This window comes from Parastagonospora nodorum (assembly GCF_000146915.1).
Source record: "Parastagonospora nodorum SN15 chromosome Unknown scaffold_19, whole genome shotgun sequence".
Taxonomy (NCBI): domain Eukaryota; kingdom Fungi; phylum Ascomycota; class Dothideomycetes; order Pleosporales; family Phaeosphaeriaceae; genus Parastagonospora; species Parastagonospora nodorum.
This window is the reverse complement of record NW_001884567.1, coordinates 581,716-603,844: the sequence shown is the minus strand read 5'-3', so window position 1 is coordinate 603,844 and position 22,129 is coordinate 581,716. Positions and strand designations below refer to the sequence as shown.

Genomic DNA, 22,129 nt, shown 5'->3' with positions numbered 1-22,129 from the left:
GAGTTAAACTGTACCTACCGTGCGAAGAAGCTGAGCTCTCTACTGACTAGGTCTTGGATATGTGAAGCGATTGCTAGATCAGTCGCACTGCTATTGTAAGCGAGCAAGATCCGGAACAGACACCGGACACATAGAAGCAATGTGGACGATGAGCCCTGACAAAATTCCCCTCAAAGAGAATCAGTATGACATATGCAGACTACGCTATGTAGCAAATCGCAACTGGCAAGTAGCTGGGTTGATGATGCGCTTATTAAGGTTGCGGCATCGAAGCTTTTCATCTAGACTGCGCGCGCCTGACGCGAAGCTTCTTTTCGCTCTGATATGAGCACTTTGCTTCCGTGAAACGAGCCCGCCATTCAACGCAAGCACATCACTATGAACCGGCAGTTGATGTTGCTGTGTCGGCGATCAAACCGTGGGGAAGCAGGGGTTACTTCATATACGGGTAAATATGTGAAAAGCTTATGACGATGCTTGATCGTGGAACGAACGCGTCCTTGGATACGGACAAAGCGTAATTCATCAGAACATAGATTGCCAATGGCCGTACAGGTATATGTGCATGAGGTACGAGGATGACCGGAGACCCCACTACTCGTATGTGGAGAAGTTGAATGTATAAGTACGCTATGCGTGTGATACGACCTTTATATCTACTCCATAGACTTCTATCGCTATGCATCTTCAAGTCTTTCTTCCCGTTTTGGCCCTGGTCTCAACTTCATTCGCTGCCCAGTTGACGCAAGTCACAAATTATGGCGGCAGTGCGCGGGCCAAACCTGGGATGTTCGTGGTACATATCATGTTTTGAGATCGATGCTGACAGTAATCGCAGGTGGGTGTATGTGCCCGATCAAGTGAAGAGCGATGCTTTGGTAGTAGCAATACACTCATGCCAATCATCCGCGCAAAAGTACTTCCAGAACAGCAAGATCCCATGGAAGCAAGGTTCGGATGCAAAGGGCTACGTAACAGTGTGGCCGAGTTCGACCACGGAGTGCTGGGATGTATCTAGCAGGTCTTCGCTCTCTCACAATGGTGGTGGCGACTCTAATGCGATTGCAAACATGATTGTGTATGCAGTCGACAAGTACAAGATTGATTCAAAGAAGGTCTTTGTTACAGGTGGATCATCGGGCGGTGAGTATTTCCGAAGCCATGTAGCAGAGCTGCTCTAATGTCTTAGGCATGATGTCGAATGTCCTGGCAGCGACGTATCCGGAACTCATCTCTGCTGTGTCGCTATACTCCGGCGTTCCGGCAGGCTGCTTTGTGTCTTCCTCTGGGGCATCAGCTGCCTGGAATAATACCTGCTCAGGCGGACAATCTATCTCGACCGCGCAGCACTGGGGAGACGTAGTACGAGGCATGGATGCCGGGTATAACGGGACGAGACCGCGGATGCAATTCTGGCACGGGAGTGTTGACTCAACACTATCACCCAGGAACTACGACGAAACATTGAAGCAATGGAGCAATGTTTTCGGCGTATCTACGACCCCGACAAAATCGCAAAAGGACACACCAGAAAAGAACTATAGGACGGATGACTTCGGTCCAAATGTCCAGGGGATCTGGGCCGTAGGAGTCGGGCATTCTGTTCCGTCGCATCTGACAGTTTCCGAGGCTTGGTTCGGCATGTAGAGCGCCCACAAAGTCGCCCGGGCCATGTACAAAGTATTGCGTACATAGTTTCTACCTCATACAACATATCGGCTCAATGACTCTCAGTCCTGCGATGAATGTGGACCGGGGTAGGAACTTCGAGAGTGTTCTTTCTCTTTGGTTTTCGGGACGGACTTATGTCCGGTCGCGGAGATGCATGAGTTGGTGGTGTCGAACCGCCCTCGAGGCCAGAGTTGGAAGCGATACTAGGCGCATATGTACTTTCCGCTCTTGATCTTTCCGCACGTAAGACAGTATACTGTTCGCTGATACGTCCGATCGCGGCGTTGCGCAAAGGCTCGCCTGGTATCTCTGGGAATGCATGTGCCTTTTGGTCTTTGTAATCCGAAACATCGAGCTTGTGGTGAGCCGCATTGCCGAGATAGTTCGCGGCGGATGTGAACCATTGGCGTACTCGTGGCCTGCCAGCTGATGGATCGTCTTCGCCATTCCGGTGTTGTGTACCTGCTGTCGCACTTCGCTCAACGGCAGGTTCTGTTATTGTGGGAATCCGCCCGATATCATTGGACGTCGTTGTTCGTATACCGAGCCCAAGCCCCTCTGATACCGCTCCAGGCGAACGGGGCTCATCGGGAAATCGACTCGGGGACATTTCGCGGTCACTACCTGACCCATGCTGGAGATAATCAGAAGTATGGGGTAAAGTTGTGTGCTCTTCTTGCAAATCCTTCTCTCCCTTGTACCATAGAAGATACAGTGAGCCCAAGGCCGCAATTACTGTACCTGCAATAGGTGCCCACTGACCTATCCAATGTTAGCGTGGTAGACGTGGTGGATTTGATATAGATCATACCAACTGCTGCCATGGGCTCAGTCTGATATGCAACCTGCTGACTGAAGAAGTTGGCTTCGCCGAAGCTCAAAATGGCAATGACAGCTCCACCAAAAAGCGGAATCTCGACGACGCTTAAGAACATCCGTACGACGCTGTTAATCCCCTTAAGCTCACGTACAGTGACATTGGCACCTTCGACAGGCTCATCCAGGTTTTCCTCGGCTTCGCGTCGCCTCTTCCAATTAATCTCGAGGATCTTGTCCCAAGTAAATATCAGACTTAGAATTGCCTGCCCAAGTAGGTTCAGGTCAGCGATCGTGATACATACAATTCGTGAAACGAATCTGCAAACTATATAGCGGCATGGCTGGGTACGTACCGGTATACAAAATCCTGCGGCTAGAAGCATTCCTGTATTGAAGCTCAATCTAGTCGGAGCAGGTACGACATATATTTCACTTGCAGCTCCCCCACGCAAAGGAGAAAACGGCCCGTCTTTGTCGCTGCATCTCAAGTCGCATGTTGTATTTCCGTATGGAAAATTCTTCTTACTGAGATTCGGGACGCCGGCTTGCGCAGAAGTACAATCAATTGGTGTCGCCCTATAAAACTCGACACAAAGAGCGATGAGTCCGGCGAGTATAAGTATAGTCCATAGGAAGATGACATTGCGTCCAGGGTCGTAGAAATAGGTTTTCGATAAGCGAACGGTAAGTGGCGCCGCCAGGATTGCGATTGAGCAAAATTGAAAGGCTCCGTAGATGTCCATGTCAACCGCGCCTAGAATTTGTGGTGGTTAGATCCTGGGTGAGATTCTTGGATCTCTTGGTGGTGTTGGTGGAACTAACCATTCACGTGCGTGCTGGCAAGCACGATGGCGTGTATTGCAGCAACACTGGGCAGAACGAGCGCAGCCGCCAACAACGCTCCTCTTAGCCACTCTGCTTTACGCGCAAAGATACACGTGATGACTAGAACATAGTACAACTGTAGCCGTTTGTAAGCTTTGCGTGTTAGGATCGTGCGTTTCGTGGTTTGGACTTACGATTCGGCTTCCAGCCCCGTACTGACCAGAAACAGGGAACGCGCATACGACTTGAAGAGGAGCTGGTGACGTGCTATTTGTTGCGCTACGCGCAGAAAGCTCAAGTAGCGGTGCAATAGCCGGCATGACTATTCGGTGCTTCTGACGCGGCCACTTTAGCGACAATGAAACTCATTGCGCTGTAGTTTGGGTGTGGTAACGAGAGGCGCGCGTAGGAGATGTATGCAAGTCGCGACGAGTGAGGCGTCCAGGCGAGCACCGTCGCTGACTACAACTGTTCACCGGTGGAAACATCTCATCAACCGCCTGTCCTTAGTCTGACGGACATTGAGGCTGAGTCGCGGGAATGACCTCCGCGTGTCCTAGTTGGGTGAGCCGAGAGCGCCAATATCATCCTTGGCCGCCATGGCTGCGGCGTGCCTAGCTTTTCAGCGACCGAGAACTTATACAAGAGCCTCACATGCCTACGGGAGCATGACCAGGCGAAGCGGCGTTTCGAATGCATCCGAAGCTCGACCGAGTAGCTTGGGAGTGACGTGCATTTAAGCATCAACCAAGCAACGACCTTGGCAGACCGCCTGCCCAACCATCAGCACGTGCCTCAAGCGCAACTATTCTATCGCCCAACGGGCGCACAGTGCACGACCCAAGGAGGTGAAGTATTTTACTGACATGTTCGTCGCTGCTTCTTACAATTCACAGCTTTTGCAAAGATGATACCCTCGCTGCTCTCGCGTGCTGCTGAAGCCGATACGGAAGTGCAGGACCTCGATACCGGCAAGATTAGAGAATGGCGATCGATCGTGACTCTCATCGTCTTTGTCCTAACCAGTAAGCCATAAGCATATCAGCAGAAACTGTGTCTGACCACCCACAACAGACATTAATGTGCTCTTTCCTTTTCACATTCCCATCTTCTTACCTCGCCTTATCTGGACTGGTATTCTCAATACCTTCAGTGCACTCCGGATCATTGAACCACCGCAACATCCCACCCGAACCCAAAATGGAAAAGCAGGCGCTTTTGTGAAATTTAGATTCCCTATGGACTTCATCACAGCTCCTTTGATTGCTGATCTGTTCCTTTTGGCCATCTCAGCCATCGGAAGACAAGAAGTCCACGATGGTACCATCGGTGCAAGAGGCATTGAACCTTACGACATCATGCTTTTCTTCCTCTCACTGGCTTATATTGCGATTTCAGTCGATGCATCGGGCTTGATTAGATGGCTTGCATTCAAGGTCCTGCAGAAAGGAGGTAAGGTCGGACACAGACTTTACTTCTACCTATACGCCTTCTTTTTCAGTCTTACCGCGTTCATTGGCAATGATCCTATCATTCTATCCGGTACCGCCTTCCTGTCGTACATGACGCGCGTGTCCAGCAACATCAAACATCCTCGGGCTTGGATTTACACTCAGTTCGCTGTCGCAAACATTGCCTCCACTATCCTGGTGTCCTCGAACCCCACAAATCTGGTCCTAGCTGGAGCTTTTGGCGTCAGATTCATCAACTACACAGCGAACGTAATCGTTCCCGTGCTCGTCACAGGAATTGTCCTGTTTCCATTCCTGCTTTACATCATCTTCCACGATGAGTCGCTCATCCCAGCATCCATCAAAATGGAGGATCTACCCGAGGAACTGAAGAACAAGAAGCCTGTCAATCCCAATATTCCGTATGCGAAGGGTGAGAACGATGAACGAGAGCGCGAGAAGGACCCCAATACCGACGAGGAGGAAGACAAGAAATTGTCACTAGAAGAGATTTTAAATCCGTTTCTCGACAAGAAAGGCGCGATCATTGGTGCGTGCATCATGGCTGTCACGCTTATCACTGTTCTCGCCCTCAACGCATCCACGTCCAGCAGTGGCCACCCTCGGCCGGTCTTCTGGGTCACTTTGCCCGCAGCCGTCGTCCTGTTCTGCGTCGATTTGACATTTGGATGGCTGAATCGTAAAGAGACGCGACAAATCGCCCATGAGGGTAGACAAAGAGCTGAACTGGCACAGGCTGAGCGAGCTGAAGTGAGACGGAAATCCATCGCGCAAGTCGACGGTGATGCCATCGAAATGAGCGAGTCTCCGCACTCTACTTACGCCTCTGATGAGAAAGCTTTTACTTCTGGAGCAGCATCATCCAGCGCGCAAGCACCAGAAAAGACTCAGGCATTCGACGACAGCCGCGTCTCTCCTCCTGAAGAAGGAAAGGCGCCTCAAGCAAAACAACGGACCACGCTTGTCTCTCTCGTTCGTCATTCGTACATGTCTGCGCAAGAGACTTTCCCCACCACAATGACCGTCTTCCATCACTTACCACTACCTCTCGTACCGTTCGCATTCTGCATGTTCGTCCTCGTGCAAGCCCTCGTCACCAAAGGCTGGGTTCCCGTCTTCGCTTACGGCTGGGATCACTGGGTCGAGAAGACCGGAACAGTGGGCGCAGTCGGAGGCATGGGCTTCGTGTCTGTCATCCTTTGCAACGTAAGTTCCCTCACATGCTACCTTCCCTGGAATTTTTGCTAACACATATAAACAGTTCGCCGGTACGAACATCGGCACCACGATCCTGATCTCCCGCGTTATCCAAGCATGGCAAGAAATCCACAAACAAAACGGCATTCCAATCTCGGATCGCACGTTCTGGGGCACGGTGTACAGCATGGCCATCGGTGTTAACTACGGGGCTTTCAGCTTGGCGTTCAGCGCGTCGCTGGCGGGTATGCTGTGGCGCGATATTCTTGCACGTAAGCATATTCGCGTTGGTGGACTGGAGTTTGCGCGTGTCAATTTGCCCATTATTGCTATCACGATGGTGGTTGGATTGACGGTGCTCATTGGTCAGATTTACATTGTTAGGGGTGAAGGGCCGTATTATATTGCGCCTTCATAGGAGTGGTGAGTTTATTTAGCATGTTCTCCTTGTAAGCCGTTATGCCTGAACACTTTTTTTTTCGCACTGAGCGATTCCCGTATGCTATCATCGCTGTATGCTATCATCGCTGATGTTGTACTCCGCCAAATTCCGTGCTTTTCCCCCACTCTTCCGATTCGTTCATTTGGTCTGAACGCGTGTTTGTCGTAGGTGTGTTCTTTCAACAGGTCTTACTCTCGCGATTCCATTCGTAGCTTGCCACCAGGACCAGAGTGGTCGTGCCATTGACATCGATCCAGTACGGTCCATGCTGCCCTCTTGATCGGCTCAGCAGTCTGACCTCTGGATATTAGGGCTGGGAGAGCATCTAGTACGAACTGAACAGGGATCGCCTTTGACTCGTCACCCAGTTGTTGCCAGAATGAGGGGCCTTTGAGGAGCATACAAGTGTCGACCATGAATCCCCGCAAGGCAGCACCGGGCCTGGTGTTCTCGTATATCCATGAAATCACTGGTATTGTTATGCTCCACTTCGCTGTAATTCTCTCATGCAACATGTCGATGGCGGCGTTGCAAAGACCAGGCACTCCGCGCATGTCGCCGAAGACCCATATCTTGCATAGAAGCATGGATGAAAGATAGAAGTCGGGCGCTGATGCATCTTCAAGGCTCTCTGGTATATCCTTCAATCTTCCTGTCCAGATCCAGCATAAAAATGCCCCGAAGACGGCGTGGTCCTCATTTAGTCTTAGCTCTCCGTTCTTGCTGCCAATGTCGCTGTCCGGATCAAGCGCTGCGGCAAAGTACGAAGAGTGCCACCTGAGTAGACCGCGAGGAATCTCATGGGCATTTTGAACGTCATTCTTTTAAAGTGTCTTCAAAGACGTATATTTTTGCCATGTCGTTCATGTCATAGCAAGTGCTATGAGTTGCCGTTAGTATCCTGACATGGCGCATTGCTCGAGTGGAAATTTTACCTAGGTGCTTGTAACGCGGGTCCAGAGCATCGAGAAAGATCTGAACTTGTGGATATGAGAAACTCGGAGGGCTTCTTGGCTCTCAGAGATGTTGACGATGTCGACGGTGTAGCGGCCTGGGACGTCATGTTCGGTGTCACCACTTCAACTCGGGAGTTGGCAATTAGTCGCAAGGTAGGTAAACATTTTGTAGAGATTGGCTCAAGATGATCAAAATATTGCGCTCGTTTGTGCCAAGCTTTTAGCGCAATCGGGGCCTACGAAGTGAAAGCGCATGGCAGTGTTGAATCTGGGCATTAGTCACAGTCGCTCCAAGGAAGGTCATGCTCTTGACTTCCTGCGCCCGGGACTGTCAAGGCACATACGTAGCAAACGTAGCATACGCGGCGATGTGTAATTTTCCAGCCGAGAGGCATCCCTAGGCTTGTTATAATATCCAAAAGCACTGGAAAAAGCTTGGAAGATACACAGCCTCAGCAATCGCCATAACGCCAAGTGGTAGCTACTTTTGCGAAGAGGTACGAATTATTACACCGTCTGGTGGTTGTCGGAGGATGTGGCAGAAATGGAACCTCACAGAGGTCAGCATACGGGACATTTTCAGCGTGGGTTCAGAAAGACCTGGATACCAGGCGCCGGCGTGATTCTCGTCCGTCATTTCCTCACAGGAAGAAGTAAAGAAGTAGCCTGGGTATAATCAAAGATTTCTATCGGATAGAGCAGAGTATCTTTTACCTGTGTATACATTCAGGCTCCTATGAAAAGGTACAATAAGCATACCTCTAGACCATCAGCTCATATCGTGTAAGTGCAGAGCAGGCATGAATTCTGACGCTGCCTGATGTGGATGGATATGAAGACATGCCAGAGAATGCTATCGTGACACAGCAGCTGAAGCAAGCATTGATAAAGCGAACATGCTGCACAATCTCCAAGCTCTTTCAACTCGGCGGTCAGAGGAATTGCAAGTGATGAATACAGTCGCGTGACACGGTCGACATCATGTAATCACTTGTGCTAAATATTCAGCGCAAATACTAGAATAGGAGTCCATGATTTCCAAGCCTGTGGCGAACGCTAAGGTTATATTATTAGTATCGATGTGGATGTTTCGAGGCCAAAACAGAACGGTGATGGTGCGGGGATCTGTTGTTGCGGCTCGCCTCCGGAACGAGCTCCTCGCGGCCTGTGCATAGTCCCTGCCTGACAAGAACATTTACCCCAGCGTTTCCATCCGTGACGCGTAACTTCAGTGTACAAACAAATCGGAAAATGCGAAACATGTATCTATGAATGGCATCGGCCCCGTTTGTGCCTGCCGGACGAGTGTGTCGAGCCTTGGGGCCGTTCGCTGCGGGGCGGGGACCCGAGACCCTCGCAGTGAATGGTTGATACACCGAAGGGTTCTCCTGCATGTAGGTTCGATATAAAGATCACAGCAAGACGGCATGGTCTGTCAGAGGTTCAAAATACACCCTTTACCACATAATCACACAACAAATCCGACATGTCTGCGCAGAAGATGAAGCCTACATTTGATGGTTGGTCATCCACCAAGCCTTTCGGGCCTGACTAACAAGTACAGATGTTATGGGATGCCAGTCAGCATGCTATGAGTGGGCTGATAGCTACGATAGCAAGGTCCGTTAGCCTCAACCAACCACAAACCAGCATCTCACATTATCTAGGACTGGGACCGTCTTCGCAAATGCATAGCACCTACACTGAGGATTGATTACCGATCGTTCTTGAACAAGATTTGGGAGGCTATGCCAGCGGAAGAGTTCGTCGCAATGGCTTCAGACCCCGCAGTGCTCGGCAACCCCCTTCTCAAGACCCAGCACTTCATTGGCGGCACGAGGTGGGAAAAGGTCTCAGACGACGAGATGATCGGCTACCACCAGCTGCGTGTGCCTCACCAGAGATACACCGACGAGACCATGTCCAAGGTGTTAGTCAAGGGCCATGCTCACAGCTTCAACATGCACTGGTACAAGAAGGTCGATGGCGAGTGGAAGTTTGCGGGACTGAACCCAGATATCAGGTGGTTTGAGTACGACTTCGACAAGGTCTTTGCGGAGGGACGGGACTCGTTCGGCGAAGCTAAAGCGGCGAGCGGAATCCCGACGGAGGCGTGAGAAATGAGCAGAGTTTACCATGTATACCACGGATACATTTTTTCAATGAGAATCTTTAGTTGGAAACGCATTTGCAGGGGAAGAGAATGAGGACACTGATGCATTCTTTGTTGCAAGCAGAGAGTGACGATTTCCGGCTCCGGCTCAGCACGGCCAACGGTTGCTTCGCCTAGCCGCATGCAGCCCAACCCAATAAGGGCGATCGGAACCTTAGCTGTTGGTTGAGAAAGTTTTGAATATTGCGCCGTCGCTTTAAGTTCACACTGGGCCATTGCATGGTCGGACCAGTCAACGGATGGCGTCGACACATTCTGGGAAATGGAATGTACGCAATGATGAGATCTAGCACACTGGTGCGAGTGGGGCATGTAGTTGGCCCGAAACAGAGACCTCAGAACGGTATATGCAAGTCACATCTGCGAAGGCCGGGGGTGTGCCTCTATTAATACCCGGCGGACATGAGGACCACAGATGCGACCCGAATGCAAAGCCTGGTCGAGAAAGTGGACGCGAGGTTAGGGTTAGAGGAAGAGTGCAGCATCTGTACCTGTATCGAGATCTCCATACAAGAGTCAGCCGAGCCCGTTTAGCAGCATTATCCCCGAACCAATACCAAACTGATTAGTGTGGGATCCCAGGCCTGAACGTCTCCCAGCGATCACTCGCTTCTTTTCACTGACCCCGCCGCAGACCACCATCTATATCTTGCGCACTTCGCATACCCGTCTCTTGCCTGGTTGTGTCTTTATCATTCGGTCGCGTCTTCTGTTCGAATATCGGAGTTGATTGTTGGTCCAGGTATGTGTGCGAATTTTTTTCTCGCCGTCCTTGGCGGGTGGTGTGCCAGGTGACGCACGTTGCGTGCAAGGCAGTGCATGGAGCTGTGCAGAGTGCGCATCCGCGCTGCCGTCGCCGCCATGCACGACCGCGATACATCGCGACGCACCGCGCTGGTGTTGAGGTGCTCCTGCCTGGGATGACGTCGTCGGCACAGACCTCCTCTCACCGAAGCAAACGCACGCTCGCCATGGTGCGCCTCGTGGAACAGCATGACTGATCCGTGAAACCTCACTTAGCTGCCAAGTGCTAACTTCCCCAGGTCAATCTTTCGCAGTTCTCGTCCTCAACCCACTTCCAGTCCTTCGGTGCTTCGAGGTGTTTCACTGTCGCAGTTCGACTGTTCCCTAGCTGTCTTGCGCTTCCGAGTATATCACGCTTTCCCTTGAACGAGAGATTGCGGCTTTGCGACGGTAAGTCGCGCCTGCCCTAGTGAACGACACATCACGCTTGGTGCCTTCCCCGCTGCCTATCACCCCGACTGCCTGTGCTATTGTGCGCTATTCACGACACTGACAAGCATATTCTCGCACACAGATATAAGCACGACTTCGATTGCCCATCATATTTAGTCCGCGACACCTTTACACGCCCTCTCTAGCCGCCCACCCGATCATTACCCCGCGTGATCTTGAGCCACCACAGCCATGAGCTTCTCTCAGTACGACCAGATGCAGGGCCCGCCTGCTGGCGAGCAGCCCAACCAGAGCGGCTCGCAGCCTGACCTTGGCCAGCAGATGGACCCCTCAGGCAACGGCTTCCCACCCCAGGGCAACATGGGCCCGCCAGGCAGCGCTGGAGGCGACGGCCAGCCCAGCGCCGGCAAGACAACTCTCTGGTGAGTCTGTCCGCACACCTCGTTTGCGCATCGCTGCTTCGGCACGCGCGCAAACATTCAATGCCACACGATTGGCGCCTGCGCAAGGACTTCAACGCTAACTGGCGCAGGATGGGCGAGCTTGAGCCCTGGATCGACGAGAACTTCGTGCGCAGCATTTGGTACAACATGGGCGAGACGGTCAACGTTAAGATGATCCGCGACAAGTTCTCCGGGTAAGCGGGCGAATCACATGCCAGCAAGGAATTCGCTAACTACCAGACAGCAGTAACGCGGGATATTGCTTCGTTGATTTCTCTACCCCCGAGGCTGCAGCCAAAGCGCTCTCTCTCAATGGCCAACTCATTCCCAACTCCAACCGCCCCTTCAAGCTGAACTGGGCTAGTGGTGGCGGTCTAGCTGACAGGAGGTGAGTGCTACACGACACTTGATATGCCCATGACTGGCAGCTAATGCGCAGAAACAGCCGCGACGAGCGTGGTCCCGAGTACAGCATCTTCGTGGGCGACCTGGGCCCCGAGGTCACCGAATTCGTGCTCGTCCAGCTGTTCCAGAACAAGTACCGATCGACCAAGTCAGCCAAGATCATGTCCGATCCCATCTCCGGAATGTCGCGCGGCTATGGCTTTGTCCGCTTCGCAGACGAGGCGGACCAGCAGAAGGCCCTCACCGACATGCAAGGCGTCTACTGCGGCAACAGGCCCATGCGCATCAGCACCGCAACCCCCAAGAACAAGAGTGGCGGTCCTGGCGGCCCCGGTGGCATGGGCATGCAGCAAGGCGGTCCCGGCGGCCCTGGCATGGGCATGTACTCCATGGGCGCTCCCCCGATGGGCTACTACGGCGCGCCCCAGCCCATGAACCAGTTCACCGACCCTAATAATACGACCGTTTTCGTCGGTGGCCTGTCCGGCTACGTCACCGAGGACGAGCTCCGCTCTTTCTTCCAGGGCTTCGGTGAGATCACCTATGTCAAGATCCCACCAGGCAAGGGATGCGGCTTCGTCCAGTTCGTGCAGCGTCACGCAGCGGAGATGGCCATCAACCAGATGCAAGGCTACCCCATCGGTAACTCGCGCGTTCGTCTTAGCTGGGGACGTTCCCAGAACAACTCCGGCCCAGCCGGTACTCCTTACCGTCCTGCACCCCCTCCGCCAGTCTACGGGCCTGGCATGGGCATGCCACCGCAGCACTTTGGCGGCGGCTACGCTCCCATGAAGGTAGGAAATATGCCTCTCTACCTCGACCAAAGCTAACTGTCTTCTAGTAAGCGCATTCTTTTCCTCTCTCCTACTTGCACGGCGCCTCATCCCCCTGGTTCATATCGTTGGCTTCTGCAATGACACCCTTTCATGACTCGCCATCACGACTCTCAAGCGATTTGGTTTCTTTCTATACCTGGGCGGTTCTCAAAAGTTCTCTCGCGCTACCATCTCACGACACCATTTCTGCTCGAGAGCCCTACAAGGGAGTCTTTGTATAACAGGTCATCTTTCTGCCCGTGGGTTTTCTTTCGTAACTGGGCTACTCTCCTTCTCGGGAGCATGGGACATGTAGCTTAGTGAGTCTTGCATGGTCGGATGCTACTTTCCTTTCCTTTATCGATGAATGTGCGCTACCACGATCTGAGATTGGCTATCATTCCAATCACATGGCAATTTCGTACTTTGCGTGTTCTTTTTTTTTGTGCGTGCTTGTCTGCATACTTGCTGGTATTATTGGCTGGCTGCTAGTTCATGTTGCTGGTCGCACATCTTGTCTGTTGGGCGTCTGTTCTTGCCTGTCACTTCATCACAGTCACACAACACTTTTTCTGAATCACACGCTAACGATATCCCTACAGCAACCTTCCATACCAACAGCAGCCATCTGCTTCTCCATTCCTCGCCAATAGCCCCGGTGGCTTCCAGAACGGTGGTGGCGCGAACCTCAACGGCCTCGGCTCTCCTCAGTACAGCGGCACCATGAGCCCGGGAGCAGGTCGCTCGAACGGCAACGGAGCGCCCGGCGCCTACGACAATGGCCCCTTTGCGAACCAACTCCCTTCCTAAATGCTCGTCTCTTCCTTGCCGCCCATCGCAGCTACTGATGTCTGGTTTCTTCCTGCATAGCGTGGGTTATGGATGCTCATTATACTACGGCGCAAGATCTTTGAAGATTGGGAATTGCCATTTAGCGTGGCGTCTGGCGAGTATGGCATCCTTCATGCGCATCTATAGGTAATGGCATATAAGTTAGGAGATAGTTACATGGCATATGATAGGTAAAAGTTCTGAATACATGGAGGCGACGGTGTCTTGTCTTATTCTTCAAGAGCTTGTTCTTTGACTTGGCGTTACCTCGAGTGGTCTCGCTCACTGCACCAGACTGATTAAAGAAGGCAGCCGCTTATTGTCCTACGACATGTTCTAATTTGTGCTCAACTGATGTAGTACTTGGAGCTGTTTTTCGAATTCGACTCGCAAATCCATGCCGGTGTGATGCCTCGGTTGCTGCAGTTGTGGCTTCCTCGTAAAGAAAGCTGGGCGACTACCTCTCTCTACCTGCCATCTTTCGACCTCGAACACTCTCTTCCTTTCTTCAACAGCCAGGCCAGGCATTTCTGCTTGCTTTTGCACCGTTGGACCAAGGCGAACGATAGGCGCGCTACAATGCGTTACGACTTCTGGGACGTCATACTGTTCCCAAAGGACTCACCTGTTCCGATTCAAGAGTTCAAGACTGCATGCTACCATGCTTCAGACACTAGTAAGCACTCTCACTTCCTCCAACCAGTAGATAGCCTTTTTCTAAGCTGACGCAATTGCAGGACTCCATCAGCCACCGACGTTGGCATGCTACATCAGCTCTCTCCCTCCAACAACGCCCTTTCGTATCTCAATCCACTCATGGGCTCCCGCGGCCAAGCCATCGGCAGTTATCGAGTCTCGACGAAAAGCACATCAGAAGATAATGTACATGATCCAGGTCATCGTAGATGGTGCCAGAGTCTTGTGAGCTACGCGCCGTCTATCAGAACCAATGCAATCTGGTGCTGACTCTGTGCAGCCGCGGATGCTTCGACATACCGTCCAAATGGCCCCAGGAGATCGGTGAGACTTCCCTCACTGCTACATCTGTTCTGTGTGTGGTACTAAAGCCACAGTAGCGCACGAGAAGCGAGCTCATACCTCTACCGACCACCCCACAAGCCAACACAAGACCCCTCTTGGATTTCCACCCTTTGCCCAACAAACCTTGATGCAACCTACATGGGAATCCCGAGACCCGCGCGGCAGAATCAACATCGTGCTTTCAGAGCAGCTGATTAGTACAGGCGGCAGTCTTGGCGAGTCGGATCTGGAATCGAGCAATGAAATAGTTTGCTTCTCTTTTCAGCACGCGCCCAAAGGTGAGCTACGCGAACGATGCTTCTTGCATGAACTCTAACGCAGACTAGATGTACTAGAACAAGCGGGTATATCGTGGCCGATACGAAATCCCTTGTACCTCTCAGGTGTTCACAGTGACCATGCGTCTCCAAACAGCACAGTGCCATCCCCAAAATTAGCAAGGACGCAGGGTATGTCCAACGCCGACAAAATCAACTCGCCACACAAGCCTGCTTCCATGTCCATGTCTTCCTTTATGCGGTCTCGCAACAGTGAACCGTTCCAAAGACCAAGGACACAACCACCAGCGCACTCGCACTTTCCGAAGCCACCCCTTGGCGCTAGAGGTCACAGCCGCGCTGACATATGGGACGACTCTTTCGGCTCGTTTCGTGATAATCATGACAGTATCAGTCTAGACTCCTGGTCTACGCATCGAAGCACGTCCAATTCAACTGGCGATGCCCTCCTGGGTGACGGAATTTTCGGCCCGTCACACGCATCCAGACCTCCAGCCTGGAGAAATCCACCACTGAAATTTCAAGCGAGTGCGAAGCCGAACTGGGCTGGCCAACGTTCAAGGAAAGACCGGGATAAGCAGGTCGTTCTAACGCTCCGTGACGACCAACTAGGACAAATTATCCAAGCCATCAGTCCGCCGAAGAGACATCAAGACTTGGCGCAAGGCCCCGAAACTCAGAGTGGAGGCTACAGTGGTCGCCCACCTGCCCCTCACATGTATTGTCCGCCCAAAATGGGAAGTCTCTCACTTACTGGTCCGCCCTCTGCTGCTGCACTTGCCCGCAAGTCGTCATACTCAAATCTTAATGCAGCTCTACGGAATGCGCAGAATAGACCATCACCGGGCAAACCTGTTGTTACTCACCATAGCAAAACCCATGCGACTGCGATGTATCATCCTTCTGCGTCAAGCAACAAGGAGAACTTTCCCCCATCGCAATCGAGATTGCCGACAGCTTTTCCGGCGGCCAATCGCGTTCCAACACCCGATATCTTCGCCCCCTCGCTGGCACAGTGGGACTCTGACGTGTCGATGAGGAATCCGTCTTCACTTTTCTCGGGCTACAATCAAGCTGGAAGTAGAATCCCTGTCCTATCAGAGATACATAACAAACACAGTCCAGCACACACGCCCTCAAACCTTGGTGGTATCAAGAGCAGGAAGGAAGGTCTGACACGTGACTCACCACACCTATCCGAGCAAGGGGCTCGACACGACCAGAGCCTCCTCCCACAAACGACCAGCAACCAGAGCACTGTAGAGAGACCTATGGGAAGGGAGCACTTGAGCATCTCACGAAATACTCCCAGAAGGCGTTCAAAAGCTATACCAGACATCGTCGAGATCATCGATGTCGACGCCATCGATCCAGACCTGAACGCAGAAGCACCAATAGACGCCACCAAGCTCTCGCCTTACCAAACACAACACAAACCTGGAATGTCATCCATGGATAGCACCACGCGTATCGAGCGTGAAACACGCGATGCCCTCGGGGTTTATCTTGATGCCCATTCTGATATCGACATGGGACCAGAGCTTGCTCATGCTCTACGAGAAAGCACTGTGGTTGAAGGGCTTGGTACAAGCCCCCGCTTGAACACTGGAACTAGTGGGTTTGAGCATGCTGCGAAGCGGAAACGAGAAGTTACCCAAGAAACAGAAAGTCCAGTCAGCAAGAGGGAGAAGGGAGGCAACCCTGATGTTGAGGAGGTGGCAGATGTGGATATGCCAGGCAAGAGGGAGGAGTGATTGCAACGGTGGAGGTACACTCGTCTGGACGTTGGACTGGTATTGGTTCTCGGACAGCTGTTTGGGAAACATAAATGGTGGGAGAGTTATCGGGCTAGATGAGTACGACCTTGTGCAGCATGCGCCAGTAGCGGTATAGTCAGTTGCAGCATTTCAGCTATATACCTTGTTGACACTCATATCAAACGTACTGCGCACATGTCATGTCATGATCGATGAATATGAAAAGTGCTCTTGTACGATGCAAGCAAGTCCAGCCGAAATCGACGTTCACCCCACGTTCACAGAGAGCAGGTGCAAGCGGGATGTGACATCATGCTATTGGCCCAAACATTCGACATCCCAACCCACCTGGACGCGGGCATCGCACGCCTCAATTGTCCTTCTGCCCCTCTTCCAATCGCATATACCGCCTGCGCATCCACACCATGGCTTCACTCCTTAAGCAGTCTCTCAAGCTCGGGCTCGTCCAACTCGCCTCGGGCGCCGATAAAGCGCACAACCTTGCGAATGCGCGCACCAAAGTCCTCGAAGCCGCGAAACGCGGCGCAAAGCTCGTCGTCCTCCCAGAATGCTTCAATTCGCCCTACGGCACCAAGTACTTTGACAAGTACGCCGAGACGCTCCTGCCCTCCCCACCAACCGAGTCACAATCGCCAACGTTCCACGCGCTCTCCAAGCTCGCGAAAGAAGCCAACATATACCTAGTGGGAGGCAGCATACCAGAGCGCGACGACAGCAAAAAGGAACTTTACAACACCAGCCTGACCTTCAGTCCAAGCGGAGAACTGCTCGCCACACACCGCAAAGTGCACCTCTTCGACATCGACATACCCGGCAAGATCAAGTTCCGCGAATCCGACGTACTGTCCCCAGGCAACAAGATCACCCTCGTCGACCTGCCCGAGTACGGCAAGATTGCAATCGCCATATGCTACGACATCCGCTTCCCCGAACTCGCCACCATCGCTGCACGCAAAGGCGCCTTCCTCCTGCTGTACCCCGGCGCCTTCAACCTCACGACGGGCGCGCTGCATTGGGAACTCCTGGCGCGCGCCCGCGCGACGGACAATCAGGTGTACGTGGGCCTGTGCAGTCCGGCGCGCGACATGCAGGCAGATTATAATGCATGGGGGCATAGCATGGTGGTGGATCCGAACGCGGAGGTGTTGCAACAGTTGGGGGAGGAGGAGGGGGTTGTGGTGGAGGAGTTGAGGGAGGGGAGAGTGGAGGAGTGTAGGAAGGGGATTCCGCTGTATACGCAGAGGAGGTTCGATGTTTATCCCGATGTTAGTCAGGGCGGGAGGTTTGAGGAGTAGGATTGTTAGGATGTAAAGTATGAATTCAAGAATTCGAGAGTACTGCAGGTTATTCACCTACGAAGGAAAGCGACCAAAGCTATACACGGGGACTTGTCGTCGCAATTGAAGTCTAGCGATATACTGTGTACAGCTTGGGTTACTGGATACACTTGTTTACTTTCCATCGTAGTTGATGACCTGCAGTGTGGGAGTGACTTTATGGGCTTCTTGTGCTGGTAACTCCAAGGGCCTCCTGATGTACCTTGTGGGACGTGGCACAGCTGGCGAGACGCGACTGCCTTCAGAAGCAGGTGGGCCTCTTGCTCTTACTGCGCGAAAAAGCAAGATGTAAAGAACGACAATATCAGAAGGCTCGCAAGATGTGCGAGACAATACTTGGGAAGCTCTCTGAGCAGCTGCTGCCATGGGCGCATCACAGCGCCAGGTGATGGGATATGCAGCGCAGGCTCATCACAGGCGCATGGCGGGTGCACTGCGCGTGCAGGCGCTGAAAGTGTTGGGGCTCGCCGAAAATGATTAGGGTGCTTGCCCACGGAAGAGCCCAGAGGCGGGCGCCGGACCGCCTGGGAGCAGGGCATGCGCGCCAGATTTTGGCGGCTGTCACATAAGCACCGCCCACCCCAGCCCCCCAACGAAATTCGCCCTGCTGCCTTTTTCCCGCCCACACTCCGCCAACAACACGCCCACGACACTACCGCAACCAGCAACCATGGCACCAAGACACAAAAAAGAGGACACGGGCGAGCTGATGGTCTCGCTTGAGCAGTACTCGCGCACCAGGGACTCTGTACGTATTTTCTCTGCTCTCATTCCTGCTTCTGCCATGTTGCGACGCGCATGCTTCATGTTATCGTGCCATCGCGACACCAGCTCGCACAAGCCGGCGCGCACCATGGCCCGCATCATCATGTCTCCCCTCTGCACGCGTGCCGTCTTGGTCGCCTCGACTACGCGACTCAGACATGGCGCCTGCGAAGAAACGCCTCCCTGCGTTGCTTCCCAAGGCGCGCGCGAAAGTTGCGCGCGTCCACGTTCAGCTCCAACACGTCAATTTCAATTCAGCTGCTAACGACCCTTTGTGCCACCAGGTCATCCTGGCCCTTACAAACTTGCAAGCCGGCCTCACCAATGTCCAGACCAACCTCAATGACTTGTTCCGCGCGTACATGCAGCACACGACTTCCATTCTCGCGGGTGAAGATGGCGACATGGACAAGTTCCAGCTGCCCGCTAACATAACGGCGACGGCCAATGCGGCTATGGAGGCGGCAACTACTGCTGCCAGTGGCATCAATCAGGTTGTCAGTGCCTCCAACCAGGTCACTGAGGGCGCAGCCGCCGATGGCAAGAACAAGAAGCGCAAGCGCGAGAAGAAGGAAAAGGACCCCAACGCTCCCAAGAAGCCGCTCACTGCTGCTTTCCTGTATGCGCAGACTGCGCGTCCCATTGTCAGGGCGGATCTGGAAGCTGCTCTCGAGCCTGGCGCGATTCTGGAGAAGAACGCTGTCAACTTGGAAGTGACCAAGCGATGGAACGAACTTCCCGACGAGGAGAAGGAGGTGAGATTTTCCCACAATACTGGGTCTTCTTCCTAAACTAATTGTTATGTCAGAGGTGGAAAGCGTCCTACCGCAGCTCCATGGAGGACTACAAGATCGAGCTCGCCGAATACCTCGCCAAAGCCGGCGGCAAGGTCGCGGACGTGCACATTGACGAAGACCTGTCCGACGCCGAAGACGTCGAAATGGCCGACGTAGGCACCGTCGACTCAGACGCCTCCTCTGAAGACGAAGAAGAGCCCCCCGTCGTCGTCAAAGCCCCCTCTCCACCCGCAAAGACCCCCCGTCCAAACAAGCGCCAAAAGACTGTCGCAGCAGCCGCTACCAACGGTGCCGCCGTCCCCTCCACACCCGCCCCCGCAAAAGACACCCCCGTCCCCATCCCCAGCAGCTCGCGCCCAACCACCCAAGTCCCCGCCCCCGTGCCCGCCTCGAGTGTCGAAGCCCCCGCCGCAGCGAAGAAGGACAGCAAGAAGAAGGCCAAGCTAGCCGCTCCCGCGCCCATTGCCCCCGCTCCGACGAAAGAAGCTACCCCAGACGACACCAGCAAGACGGCCAAGAAGGCCAAATCCAGCCGCAGCACTAGGGGCGCCGAAGCGGAGATCGACAAGGAGAATGCAGCAGCGGGTGCGGGCGAGAAGAAGAAGGAAAAGCGCGATCGGAGTAAGAGGAAGAGTGAGGTTGCATCTACTTAGATGCCCTTGTTCCTTTCTTTCCTATTCTTTCTCGCAGGTGTCATGTTGACATGGGAGTTAGTTGTCATTTAGCGCGACGTGTAACTGAGTCCGATTGTTCTTAGGTCATGCGCGTGTTTCGTTTCAAACGCCCGTTCCCGTGCCGCTGGGGAAGCTGGATGCGAATAGTCGGATCGAGAGGATTGAGAAGCGCATTGAGAGGGATTGAGATGAGGAGGTGAATGGGGAGGAACCAGAGAGCACGGGATCTCTATGGCGTGTCTTTTTTTCAGGGTGAATGGCATGGAAGGAGATGTAGTGTCAGTGTTGAGGCTGTTATATATCATGTTTTTTCACGCCGAAGGCGTGGGGAAGAGAATTTTAGTTGCGTCTGTGTGTTTATGTTTATTCATTGATTCATTACATCCAAGTGAGGACGAGGGGAAGATTGAGAGGAGTTCACGACCAAACTCCCTCCAGTGTGGCATCCCTCAAACTCCCGAAGTCCATTATCAACATCGATATCCACACCCTCCTCCTTCACTCCCCTTGATCTTTGCCTCCTCACCTGTTCCTTCACCATCCCACCCCCTCCCCACCGCCCCATCCAACACCCCTTCCCCACCAACTACCCCCTCCAACACCCTCCTCCCACATTCAACCCTATACCTCCTCACCTCCTCAAGATACGCCAACGTCAGTCTCGCACACTCCTCCTTCGCCTTCTTCTTGCCTAGCACATTGCGTACCTCGCCAATCGGGCCCGCGTGCGCGCCGCCATTGGCAAAGTAACACGCCACGGTGTGGAATTGTGGCGCGTCGGGGGAGGGCGGGGAGAAGCGCCATTCCGGGGGGCCGAGTGAGGAAGGAGGGGAAGCTGATGGGAAGCGGCCTGGGAGGAGAAAGAAGAAGAAGAAGAAGATGATGATGATGATGATGATGATGGGGAGGAGGGGAGGGGGGAGGGAAGGAACTTTTGCTTTCACAATGAGTTGCGGGAGTGTCAGACTGCGCGGTGGAGGATTTTTTCTTCTTCTTGATCCCGCCGGCGTCGGTGGGCCACTCGCCTGTCTCCTTGAAGTGCTCGACTGCACACCGGGCGGCTTCCTGGCGCGCGGCTTTCTTGGACGAGCGCGTGGCGGTCAGCGAGCCGAAGGATTGCGAGTCGAGGGTCAGGCGGCATGCGAAGGTTGTGCCGACGCTGTAGTCGGTGTAGGTTGGTTGGTGCGAGGGATTGGGCGCGCAGGAATTCTAGTTCTTGTTAGACGGGAGGAGGAAATGGGTGAGAGGCGTGAAGACGTACCGAGAAGTTGACCGACGTAATTCGGACCCGGTTCTTCCTTCTCCTTCGGCGCTTGTGTCGCTGGTCCTTTTGCGCGGCCGAAGCGTTCCAACTTCCCTTCTTGCTCGGCAATCTCGAGAGCCTCGAGTGCCAGCTTGCTCACGGCTTCCTTGGCTTCTTGCTTGTTGAGAAATCGAGTCTCATCTTTGATGTTGAGTTCGTCGAGCTCGAGGCCAGGGAAAACAATCTCTGCGCTCCAGCCCTTTTGGTTGCTTCCGGCGTACTCGAAGCTTGGTTGGGGGTAACCGCTTTTCTGGCACTTGTCGTGGAGGGCGACTCTGTGCTTGGATGTGCGCACACGAGCGTCGGGTGTGACCTTTTGGATTCTGCCCTGCTCCTCCAGGCGCGTTAGGATCTCTAGGGCCAGCTTGCTGAGTTCCTCCTTCGCCTCTTGCTTGCTGGGGTACATGGCATCGACCTTGATATCCTGCAATTCGTCCGCGTCCAAGCCCGGAAAGCCGACGTCACCACTCCATCCACGCGAGCTATCACCATGGAAGTTGAACATGGGCTGTGGAATTCCGAGAGCTTGATACTTGGCATGGAGATCGATGGTGTGTTTGGACGAGCGAGATCCGAGTGCAACAGGTCCAGTATTAACAGCCTTCTTGCTGGCGGCTGCGGACTTCTCAGCTTTTAGAGCGGCATGGCGAGCTTCCGCCTCTTTTCCCATGAAATCGTCAATGCTGTAGACGCCCTCGAGTTTCGGGACTTGAACGGCAACATCCATGTTGATCTGATCAGCCTTGCGAACTTGTTTGATGATAAAGATTCGATTTAGCAGCCGGACTTGAAGTGAGAAGAGATGAGACAAGAGTGAAGGTGTATGAAACCAGATAATATAGTCGTCTGTGCAGTGCACATATCAATGTGTAAGGCTGGTGATTGTTTGTCGCGAAGGTGGGTCTGGTAT

The 22,129-nt window shown here is 53.3% G+C and overlaps 11 protein-coding genes across 11 annotated transcripts; 8 read left to right on the top strand and 3 right to left on the bottom strand.

Moving 5' to 3' along the window:
* Window positions 1-679: 679 nt before the first annotated feature.
* SNOG_11550 (hypothetical protein) lies at window positions 680-1,647 on the top strand (the record flags this gene model as incomplete). The annotated part of the gene is made up of 3 exons (XM_001801738.1): window positions 680-789; window positions 839-1,143; window positions 1,190-1,647. The coding sequence occupies 3 exons, from the start codon at window positions 680-682 to the stop codon at window positions 1,645-1,647; spliced, it is 873 nt and encodes a 290-aa protein (XP_001801790.1).
* Window positions 1,648-1,720: 73 nt separating this feature from the next.
* Window positions 1,721-3,635, bottom strand: SNOG_11549 (hypothetical protein; the record flags this gene model as incomplete). Its single annotated transcript, XM_001801737.1, has 5 exons — window positions 1,721-2,433; window positions 2,483-2,753; window positions 2,844-3,244; window positions 3,313-3,451; window positions 3,510-3,635. 5 exons carry the CDS (start codon window positions 3,633-3,635, stop codon window positions 1,721-1,723), a joined length of 1,650 nt encoding a protein of 549 aa, XP_001801789.1.
* Window positions 3,636-4,553: 918 nt separating this feature from the next.
* Window positions 4,554-6,402, top strand: SNOG_11548 (hypothetical protein; the record flags this gene model as incomplete). Its single annotated transcript, XM_001801736.1, has 2 exons — window positions 4,554-5,993; window positions 6,049-6,402. 2 exons carry the CDS (start codon window positions 4,554-4,556, stop codon window positions 6,400-6,402), a joined length of 1,794 nt encoding a protein of 597 aa, XP_001801788.1.
* Window positions 6,403-6,614: 212 nt separating this feature from the next.
* Window positions 6,615-7,489, bottom strand: SNOG_11547 (hypothetical protein; the record flags this gene model as incomplete). The annotated part of the gene is made up of 2 exons (XM_001801735.1): window positions 6,615-7,203; window positions 7,362-7,489. The coding sequence occupies 2 exons, from the start codon at window positions 7,487-7,489 to the stop codon at window positions 6,615-6,617; spliced, it is 717 nt and encodes a 238-aa protein (XP_001801787.1).
* Window positions 7,490-9,154: 1,665 nt separating this feature from the next.
* SNOG_11546 (hypothetical protein) lies at window positions 9,155-9,499 on the top strand (the record flags this gene model as incomplete). The annotated part of the gene is made up of 1 exon (XM_001801734.1): window positions 9,155-9,499. One exon carries the CDS (start codon window positions 9,155-9,157, stop codon window positions 9,497-9,499), a length of 345 nt encoding a protein of 114 aa, XP_001801786.1.
* A 1,484-nt stretch (window positions 9,500-10,983) lies between these two features.
* SNOG_11545 (hypothetical protein) lies at window positions 10,984-12,430 on the top strand (the record flags this gene model as incomplete). The annotated part of the gene is made up of 4 exons (XM_001801733.1): window positions 10,984-11,174; window positions 11,285-11,389; window positions 11,443-11,583; window positions 11,641-12,430. 4 exons carry the CDS (start codon window positions 10,984-10,986, stop codon window positions 12,428-12,430), a joined length of 1,227 nt encoding a protein of 408 aa, XP_001801785.1.
* A 288-nt stretch (window positions 12,431-12,718) lies between these two features.
* SNOG_11544 (hypothetical protein) lies at window positions 12,719-13,225 on the top strand (the record flags this gene model as incomplete). Its single annotated transcript, XM_001801732.1, has 2 exons — window positions 12,719-12,735; window positions 13,018-13,225. The coding sequence occupies 2 exons, from the start codon at window positions 12,719-12,721 to the stop codon at window positions 13,223-13,225; spliced, it is 225 nt and encodes a 74-aa protein (XP_001801784.1).
* Window positions 13,226-13,825: 600 nt separating this feature from the next.
* SNOG_11543 (hypothetical protein) lies at window positions 13,826-16,319 on the top strand (the record flags this gene model as incomplete). Its single annotated transcript, XM_001801731.1, has 5 exons — window positions 13,826-13,922; window positions 13,984-14,167; window positions 14,223-14,266; window positions 14,323-14,565; window positions 14,614-16,319. The coding sequence occupies 5 exons, from the start codon at window positions 13,826-13,828 to the stop codon at window positions 16,317-16,319; spliced, it is 2,274 nt and encodes a 757-aa protein (XP_001801783.1).
* Window positions 16,320-16,747: 428 nt separating this feature from the next.
* On the top strand, window positions 16,748-17,638 carry SNOG_11542 (hypothetical protein; the record flags this gene model as incomplete). Its single annotated transcript, XM_001801730.1, has 1 exon — window positions 16,748-17,638. One exon carries the CDS (start codon window positions 16,748-16,750, stop codon window positions 17,636-17,638), a length of 891 nt encoding a protein of 296 aa, XP_001801782.1.
* A 712-nt stretch (window positions 17,639-18,350) lies between these two features.
* SNOG_11541 (hypothetical protein) lies at window positions 18,351-19,895 on the top strand (the record flags this gene model as incomplete). Its single annotated transcript, XM_001801729.1, has 3 exons — window positions 18,351-18,561; window positions 18,602-19,223; window positions 19,277-19,895. The coding sequence occupies 3 exons, from the start codon at window positions 18,351-18,353 to the stop codon at window positions 19,893-19,895; spliced, it is 1,452 nt and encodes a 483-aa protein (XP_001801781.1).
* Window positions 19,896-20,386: 491 nt separating this feature from the next.
* On the bottom strand, window positions 20,387-21,946 carry SNOG_11540 (hypothetical protein; the record flags this gene model as incomplete). The annotated part of the gene is made up of 3 exons (XM_001801728.1): window positions 20,387-20,766; window positions 20,861-21,082; window positions 21,178-21,946. The coding sequence occupies 3 exons, from the start codon at window positions 21,944-21,946 to the stop codon at window positions 20,387-20,389; spliced, it is 1,371 nt and encodes a 456-aa protein (XP_001801780.1).
* Window positions 21,947-22,129: the final 183 nt, after the last annotated feature.